Source organism: Lycium ferocissimum, chromosome 11 (genome assembly GCF_029784015.1).
Source record: "Lycium ferocissimum isolate CSIRO_LF1 chromosome 11, AGI_CSIRO_Lferr_CH_V1, whole genome shotgun sequence".
NCBI classification, from domain to species: Eukaryota; Viridiplantae; Streptophyta; class Magnoliopsida; order Solanales; family Solanaceae; genus Lycium; species Lycium ferocissimum.
In genome coordinates, this window is record NC_081352.1 from 40,147,259 (window position 1) to 40,157,292 (window position 10,034).

Genomic DNA, 10,034 nt, shown 5'->3' on the forward strand with positions numbered 1-10,034 from the left:
GGAATCACCACGTGGGTACATGGAGTCTTGTACCTGGCCCGACTAGCAGAGCAGCCTTACACCTTGCCAGGGTATAAGACATAAGTATGACATGAAAGGATCCAATTCAATTGTCTGAAGGTGTCGTCCTAATCTGAGCGGATCGATCCTTACCCTACGTTGGCATACGTAGTTTCAGGCTATCTGAGCCTTCTCAGTAAACCTATGCTACTCCCAACACACGAACATGGATATAGGTGGCATCCGGGCCCATGGTTTGTATAACATAACTTGTAAGTATGACTTGTAGACATGATTTGTAAACATGATTCGTGAGTATAATATAGCATGAATATAAGTATATAGTATAACTTGTATGAAAACATGGAAAGCATGTAGATTTTCATGAAAGTAGGCATATTAGTTCATATCTTGCATTTAAGAACCCATGGAATGCAAAGCATGAGTGTTCATGGATTACGGACGAATTCTCAATAACCAAAATGGAATATCAAGAATACAAAAATGCTTCATTAATACGAACATGGTATGTCAGGTACATGTAACTTAGGGTCATCATGAATTAGAGTAGAAACCCTACATACCTTAATCGCTCCAAAACACCTAAAAAAGAATCAAACATTGAAGAAGAATCCCAAAAACCTTCACTTGAACCTTTGAGAAGGTTTTTCTTGAAAATCCTAGGTTGGTAATACAGGATTTCACTTAGAATTCATGTATAATCATTAAAATTCACTTACAAAGTGATAGGAGGGACTTATCTTGATGTATGAGGAAGAGGAGAAGAGAGAATGGTCATTCTAGGGCTTGAGGATGTGAAGAATGAAGCGAAAAAGTTAAAAAAATAAAATTTTAAAATTGCTGTCGGTCAGGCCTGTTTTACGCTCACTTTAGGTCCATTTTACCGCCCGTAAATCTTACCGTGAATCTGTAACAGTGTACTGGATCTTTTGGGAAATTTTACTGCTCGTAAACCATAAACGGACCGTAAATTCTGCCTGAGTTGATAGAACACTGTTTAGTAAAATGTACATAACTTTCTGTACAAATATCCGTTTGACCTCCATAATATACCGTTGAAAAGGTATTTCAAAGGGCTATAAATATCCGTTTGACCTCCATAATATACCGTTGAAAAGGTATTTCAAAGGGATATAACTTATTTAAGGAAATTTTTCCAACCTAATATATTTTTCCATATTCTCACTTTAAGTGAGAACTTGTGCCATCTCACTTGAAAACAGGCTCTGTAGGGTAACTCTCGACTTTACTTTGCCCAAGGACTCTTCTTAAGACTTGATTTGTTTTTGAAACACTTCCTATTCTCCTCATCTTGGTTCCATTATGTTCCCATCATAAGGGCCATACCTTAGCCCAAAGGTACGAGGTGTTACAGAAACCCAATCGTTATTGTAATGTGCATGTATAGTCTTTTACCTCTTTTGGCTGATTCATTGTACAAAAACTTGATAATCAATATCTTCCTAGCACTAAATAGGTATTAAGTGGTTTTAAAGATATTTTATTATAATTATCTTTGATTTTTAATTTATTAGAAGTAAGTTCACAGTTTTGTGCACAAGCTTTATATAGGAATAGTACTTCACTGAAGGGTAAAAGGGTCCATCAACTTTTGATGGACATTTTAGTAATTCAACTTTAGACTTGAGGGCTTTCCACTTTTAGTATAATATGATAATCCCAAAATTAAAATCGTATAAAGAGTCCCAATTTTCGAACCCCTCATTGTCTCTCTTGACTAGGTCATTTCAAGTTTCAACGGCGAAAAGCTCTAGCATCAAGTTCCATTACTTTCATAGACATCCCCTTTCCAGAATATAATTGTAATAATATAGTTTACTTATTTTTAATTAATTAAATTTTGTTTTATTGACTTTTTTATTTTTTTATTTTTTTATATTGAACTCACTTGATAAAAATCCTGGGTCCGCCATTGTTCCTTACCACTCTAGGTACTCATTCTTTTCACCTTTTTATGTGTTATGTTCACTCTCACAAAGTTAAGATCCAACTTTTATTGGATAATTGGACTGTCTTTTGGAGAGTTCAAAAGAAAAGAACTGATAATATTCCTTTCTTGTGCGCCCGTATGTGCATGCATGAAATTTAGAAACAAGTGTTATCAATTTAGTTGTCGCTGAAAACAGTGTTTTAAAAGGCAGTTCTGGGACTCACCCCGGGGTGAGGCACTGGCAAAACGCCTCAGGCTTATGTGTGGGGCTTAGTTCTGTAAGGCTTACGCCCTAAGCGCCCGACTGTAAGCTCTAAACATGCCTAACGCCCAACGCTCGGGGCTCGCTTACGAATTCTTACACAAATTATTTGTCAAATTTCCCGGTTAACATTATTGACCCTCATAATTCTTTATTAAGTGAATGATGCTTAATTGTTTTCTTCTTTTATACTCCCTCTGTTCACTTTTACTTGTCCAGTATTCTAAAAATAAATTTTCACTTTTACTTGTCACTTTTAGCATATCAAGTAAAGACAATTTATTTTTCTGTTTTACCCATAGTACTAATTACTCACTTCACATCATTTTTCAAATCCAATAAAAATATGCACCAATTAATATGAGTACATTGGTAAATTATGCGTTTATTTATTATTTACGAAACAACGTGAAAAGTTCAAAGTGGATAAGTAAAAGTGAACGGAAGGAATAGAAATAAGACAATTGAGAGTAACTCAAATAACACGCCGTAGTATTGCATATTTACTATTTGAGAACACTGTGAGGGTGAATATCACTTAACATTTATTTTAAAAATACATAGAATTTTACAACTTCACTTGTCATTAGTCTTCACATTTTTGTCCGATGTCTCAAAATTATCATAGTTTAATATTTTGCTAATTGAAAGTAATTTTATTTTATACATGAGGGAGTGACATTTTAAATATAATATAATAAAGTTTATTGCTTATTTTCTTTTAGGGATGTAAATTTTATAGTATATATGATCGTAGTGAGCTTTAAGAAATTGTGATTCTTTTATTGTTTGAAAGTTAAGAAGTTAAAATCGGTTTGCATCTCATAATAACTTTTAAATCATTGCATTTTTTTTACTTGTAAAATCATGTTAGAAGTTTTCTTTTCTATGAGTTTCTTTAATCATGTTTTTAATTTTTTTAAACTATTAATATATTTTTTATAATTTTTGTTCTATTATAAATTCTTACTACATTATAAATTAAAATTTAAAGATTCATGGGCTTACGCCCCGTGCCTCGGGGCTTATGTCTCTCCCCGTACTAAGTAAACCGTCCCGCCATTTAAAACACTGGCTGAAAATTGAGAAATCAAAACTAATGGAATTATGAGGATTTGCAACTTGAATGGTTTTTCAACCCTCTTGATAATTGAAATTAATAATCAGATTCATGTTGCTTTCAAGTTTTAGTAAATAAAAGGGATAAGATACTATTACCCCCCTGAACTATACCCGAAGTTGCTACGACACACCTTACCTTTTCCTGAATTTTATTACTCTCTAAAACTTATTTAAAACGGAATGATTATCCCCCCCAAATGCTGATGCCCACTCTCATATGGGAGAGTGACATACACTCTTCTTGCCACATGTGTGTTTATTTATTTTTTAAAAAAATTGCTTTTCCAGCTTAAGTGTCAATTTATTTTAAAAGAAAAATAAAAAATGAATTTTCTTTAAAAAAAAAAAAAGATTTTTAAAACCCGTTTAAAAAAAAAAAAAACTGAAAATTTGATTTTTTTTTAAAACCATTTTAAAAAAGAAAAACTGAAAACATGGATTAAAAAAATTAAAAAACTGAATTTTCAATAAAAAAAAATGATTTTTTAAATGAAAATTTGATTTAAAAAAAAAAACTGAAAACGTGGATTAAAAAACTGAATTTTGGATTAAAAAACTGAATTTTCTTTAAAAAAAGATGATTTTTAAAACCCTTTTTTTTAATATTTAAAAAATTTGAAAATTTGATTATTTAAAACAAAACTAAAAACATGAATTTTTTTAAAATATGGAAAAATGATTTTTCTTAAATATGGAAAACTTGATTTTTTTTAAAAATGTATTAAAAGATCTTGATTTTCATGATTTCATTTTCTTATGACACTTTTATTTTTCAAATAAAATCCAGAAAAAGTGTTTTTCTTGTCAAAATGTTAAAACTAAATTTTTATAAAATTTTGGAAAAATTAATTATTTTTTTAAAATGTGGAAAACCCATTTTTTAAAACTAGATTTATTTTCATACATAGAAAAAAATAATCAAATTTTTTAATAAGAAGACTCAATTTTCCTGATTTATTTTCTAAAAAAACAGATTTTAAAATTAAGTTTTTCCGTTTTTTATGTTTTCACTCTCTTTGGGGAATCTCGGATAATAGAGATTGTCCAAGAAACTTTGGCTCCAAGAAACAATCTTGGATCACCAAACTTTGGCTCCAAGAAACAATCTCTACCAAGAGATTTCCAATTAGGCTCATGCCTATTACAAAGGTATAATGAGCCAAAAGATAACCATATTACAAATCTCCACCTTGGTTGAATTTTGGATCACCAAACTTTGGCTCCAAGAAACAATCTCTACCAAGAGATTTCCAATTAGGCTCATGCCTATTACAAAGGTATAATGAGCCAAAAGATAACCATATTACAAATCTCCACCTTGGTTGAATTTTGGCTGATATAGTAAATTTGCTCCGCCCTCTCCAAAACACCCCATGGGGCATATTTCAAAATTTCATGATGTCAGAATCAAATGGATCTCCGTCTGATATCGCAACAAAGAACAACACCTATAATAGTAGATTGCAAAAGAACGTGTACAACGTCCCAGACTTACATGCCTTCATAACTACAAGAGCACCTCGAGAGACTTCAAGAACTCCACCTCCACCTTCATCCATATGAAATGTGTAGAGTTTCTGCTTCAAGTAGAGTCTATTCTCTACTGTCCTTTTCATATACAGGTCTTTCCACAGGCCTTTAGCAATGGTCTCCGAAGCTACTTCACGTAATACATCATTAGAGAGATTTAGTATAATACTAGATCTTGCCCTTTTATCAAGGCTGACAAACTCCTCATCCGTCATTTTTTTTTATTTGTTCTCCTTTCCTTGCAGCGTTATATATGAACCATCCCAAACTAGGATTGCTTCCATTTTCGGTACGCCACATTTCAAAGTTTGCACTTCGATCAAATTTCTCAACGTAAATCTTCGTTATCGTCATGGTGACTACTAGAACAAAACCCAGATTAACTAGGCTCTGATACCAATTTGTTAGGATCGGGAGTCCTGAATAGTGTAGAATTAGACAAAGCAATCAATTAAAGACAATAACAAGGATAACAGAAGACAAAGATTTAACGTGGTTCGATCAACTATCTTTAGCAAATTTAATTAATTAGAGTAATTAAAATACTCTAATATCCCAAAACCCCAAGAAGAATAACCTCACAAGATCACTTCAATAAAGGGTTCACACAATTGTCATAGGCCCAGGATTCATCTGTAGCTTCTGCTGCAATGTCAGTGCCGCAGAATGCTTTCTTGTTATCCTTCTGTACCGCAAGACATCCGACGGGCAGAAAGATATAATAGGTATCCCCCAGTTAGTTTGGTATGCTAACAGGAACCGTCCAGTTAAACACAATGCAACCTTGCAACTAGGCCAAGATGGCAACTTGGTCTTGGCAGAATCTGATGGCACTCTTGTTTGGTCCATTGATACAACTGGGAAATCTGTTTCAGGCTTAAACTTAACAGAAATGGGGAATCTCGTGCTCTTTGATGAGAGAAAGCGCACAATTTGGCAGTCTTTGATCATCCAACAGATAGTTTGCTTCCAGGGCAGAATTTGGTTTGCTTCCAGGGCAGAATTTGGTTTGCTTCCAGGGCAGAATTTGGTTTCTGGGCGGAAGCTTACAGCAACCGTTTCTTCAACCAATCTCTCTTTTTCTTTTACTGTTCTTAATGGAAGCCTGGTGACTTCTGTAGATACCGACCCACCTCAGTATTTTATTGCTTCACATACATATGAAGGTAGTTTTTCTTACTATTTTGACGGTCGAACCTTTACTGCTCTACAAGACACATCAGAAACCCAATTCATAAAGCTTGGGTCTGATGGACATTTAAGGGTATACCAGTCGACTGCATATGATTGGAAACAGTTAGAAGAGGTTTTGTATTCACATCTAGGGAACTGTGGGTACCCGATGGTGTGTGGAAGAAATAGCATTTGTGTAAATGATCGGCGATGTAATTGTCCGGTAGAAGGAAACTTCTTCAGGCCAATAAATAGGAACCCAGATCTCGGATGTTCACAGCTAACATCCATTTCTTGCAACTCTTCACCATATCATAGTCTTATAGAGCTCAAGGAGACCACATATTTTGCATTTGAGATTAACTATAAACCAAGCTCGAGCATGTGGTTCGAGGGGGCAAAGTTAGAAGTTTGCAAAATGGCCTGTCCGAGTAACTGTTCCTGTAAAGCTGTTGTTTGGTCTGGAACTCTAAGAAAAAACTGCTTATTACTGAATGAAGTCTTCTCTCTTATGGACAACTGGAACGGGAGCGATAAGGCGACGGTTTTTCTTAAGGTGCAGAATACCACAAAGGCACAGTATCAGTCACCAACTCTGAAAGTGATAGTAGCATCTACTCTTGCAGCTTTAGTGGGAATAATTTTAAGTATTAGTACATGGTTTGTTCTTTTCAAAAAGAGGACACTGTCCAACAAGGCTGGGGATCTTCTGGATCTAGCACCTATCTTACCGGGAATCCTAACTCGATTCTCTTACCATGAGTTGAAAATAATTACACAAGATTTCAGCAGAAAGCTCGGGGAAGGAGGATTTGGCTCTGTATATGAAGGAACACTGAGTAATGGCACCAAAATAGCTGTGAAACGTCTGGATGGTCTAGGTCAAGTTAAGGATTCATTCTTAACAGAAGTAAAGATAGTTGGTGGCATTCACCATGTCAATTTGGTAAAACTCATTGGCTTTTGCGCTGAAAAAGACCACCGGGTTCTGATCTATGAGTACATGGTAAATGGATCATTGGATAGGTGGATATCTCATGAAAAGCAAGAAAATGGGCTTACAAGGCAAAGGATAATAGACGATATTGCCAAAGGGTTAGCTTATCTTCATGACGAATGCAGCCAAAAGATAATTCATTTGGACATCAAACCACAAAACATCCTTCTAGATCAAAATTTCAATGCTAAGATATCTGATTTTGGGTTGTCAAAACTGATTGAGAAAGACACAAGCAAAGTTGTAACTAGGATGAGAGGAACACCAGGGTATTTAGCCCCTGAATGGTTGTGGTCGGAAATTACTGAGAAAGTTGATGTGTATGCCTTTGGAATTGTGCTTTTGGAACTCTCATGTGGGAGAAAGAATGTCCATCGGTCCCAAGCTGATGAGGTTGTCCATTTGCTAAGTGTTTTTAGGAGAAAAGCAGAAGAAGAACAGCACATGGATATGGTTGACAAAAACAATGAGGATATGCAGATCAACAACCAGGCAGTGACAGAATTGATGATCCTTGCTGCATGGTGTGTACAAGATGATTTCACCAAGAGGCCCTCCATGAAATTGGTGGTTAAGGTACTCGAAGGTTTGGTTTCTGTTGAAACCAACATAGATTACGATTTCACAAGCCTACCTGAGGTTGGGGCAGGCAACCAACAGAAGGAAGCCACTATCAGTTTAGTGTTGCCTTCAGTATTATCTGGACCAAGGTAAACAATAAGCTTAAGATTTTAAGTCTTCGAAAGAACCAATTTATGGTTCGGCACATGTCAACTATTGCAATATTTCCAATTCTAGCATATCTTTTTATTGTGTATGAGATCATAATTCATGAAATGTATTATTCAGTAACTTCTGCACTAGATTTTTGAGCTTCATGTACTATTATATGTGAAAGGAAATATAATATTTTTGCAGCTCTGAACGTGTGTTAAGCGCTGATATATTTTTGTGGACTTCAACCGGTATTGTCCAGTAAGCTTTATTGTGATACGCTACCGAAAAAGGTTCAGGAGGAAGTTTAGAGTTTAAGCAGTCTGTATTGAACAAATGATCATGCCACGATCAAAGAACTAATGCAAAATTTGCCTTTTTTTTTATGACCGAGAAATCCTTCTGGGGTCAATCCTTAGGAATTACGATCAACTGTAGCCTGCGAAACTCGAGTTGGGCCAACGTTTGCCTCTTTTTTGTGAGGGAAAAATTACTGATCATCTACATGGCCTTGTAATAGGGAAGTATCAGTATGTTCCTTGTACATCACTAGTCCTCCTTTGTGTATATGCAGGTGTTTGTTAGTGTGTATTTTCCCTTTTGTTTTATTTTATTCTCATTTCCTTTCATCCCCTGTTACATCTGATTCTGCTAGTAGTAATATTCTTGACTGTCCTTTTGGTAATTAGGTTTTTCTATGTACTCCTTATTTTACCTTAACTAAACAAATTCGGAGTTCAATTAGGATTAGACAGGTACCTATGTTTATGCAGTACTAACTTAGGATTTTTCGTAGCTTAACTACTTGGAGTCAAATAAATTCGGGATAATAGTCAAAATACCCCCCAATGTTTGACCAAAATCTTACACACCTAACCTTTTTGTTGGTCTATTACCCCCCTACAAATTTTTTCGTATTAAAATGCCTTTTTGCTGATGTGGCGAGAGAACGTGAATACACCGCCCGGTGGCGCGTGATGGCCTTCAAATCTGCATCGACGTGTTTTGGACTCCAACTAGTCTGTCACATATGATGCCACATAGATATATTTAAATTCCCTTCATTTTTACACCCAGCTTCTCATTTTTTTCTCAATCACAGCCCAAACAAGCCCTAAACACAAAACCCATTTTCCTTTCATACCACCACGAACGTACCACAATAATCTTGTGGTTTCTTACCGATTGCATAGGGAAATTAAAGATCGTCTATGAGTTTGAAGTGTAAGTTGCCAAGTGAAGATTTGGATGTTTTGGTATCCATCTCCATTTTTTTTGTCAAAATAATATCCATTATAAACAAAAATACGAATCGAAGAAAATCCACATATGATTCCCAACAACTTGTTAAAGAACAACTTTCCACCATAAACGAAAATCAAGGAAAAAAAAAACGAAAAATGCAAGAAAAAAAAAAAGGAAAAATGCGGAAAAAAAAAAAAGTTGAAAAATCTAATGTTGTTAAAGAAAATCTGATTGGAAGTTGCTTGTTTGGAGTTGCTACTTGTTGCTTGGTTGGAGTTGTTTAAGCACTAATTCTTTGAGTTGATATTGGGAGAAAATTAAACTCCATTGCTAGGAATTTGGAGAAAGCTATGAAGAACACCAAATGGGTTTATTTAAATTCTTCATTGTTTGATCAAATTAATGGATGAACTTTGTTCTATTAGGTGTTAGGAAGCTTCCTTTCATATTTGGATTTGTTTGGATTAGATTTGAGGAAGTTGGTGTGATTTTTTTTTTCAACTTCTAATGAAGATGATGATGATGATGATGATAATGTTGATGAAGATGAAGGAGAATTGGTTATGGGTTTTTGGATCCTTACTAAAAATAGAGTATGGAAAATTGAGAGATTTTTTTTTTGAGTTGATTTGGTGTGATTTTTTTTTTCCAACTCCTAATGAAGACGATGATGACGTGGCACGTGGGCGGCGCGTGTATACGAGCGCTTGTAACCGAATTGGGAGTTGTCATATTGAATCGCTTGTCAAGAAAAAGGGTCATTTGATCTTGAAAAAATTTGTTCGGGGTAATAGGACCCCCGCAAAGGTTAGGTGTGTAGTTGGGATTTTGGTCAAACGTTGGGGGGTATTTTGACTATTATCCCAATAAATTCTAAAGGGCTAGTTTCAAAATTAATACTAAATAATTTCTGGATAAAAATGAATTAGGCTACTAGCAACAACAACAATAATTCACAAATAAGTTGGGCTCTGCTATATGGATCTTCACTAACCATGTTACTCCATTTGAACTAATAT

At 34.9% G+C, this 10,034-nt stretch overlaps 1 protein-coding gene across 1 annotated transcript; it reads left to right on the plus strand.

Annotated features, from left to right (window-relative positions):
• The first annotated feature begins 5,778 nt into the window (after positions 1-5,778).
• Positions 5,779-7,938, plus strand: LOC132038327 (G-type lectin S-receptor-like serine/threonine-protein kinase SD2-5). The gene has a single exon (XM_059429007.1). The coding sequence runs from the start codon at positions 5,779-5,781 to the stop codon at positions 7,768-7,770; it is 1,992 nt and encodes a 663-aa protein (XP_059284990.1). The 3' UTR covers positions 7,771-7,938.
• Positions 7,939-10,034: the final 2,096 nt, after the last annotated feature.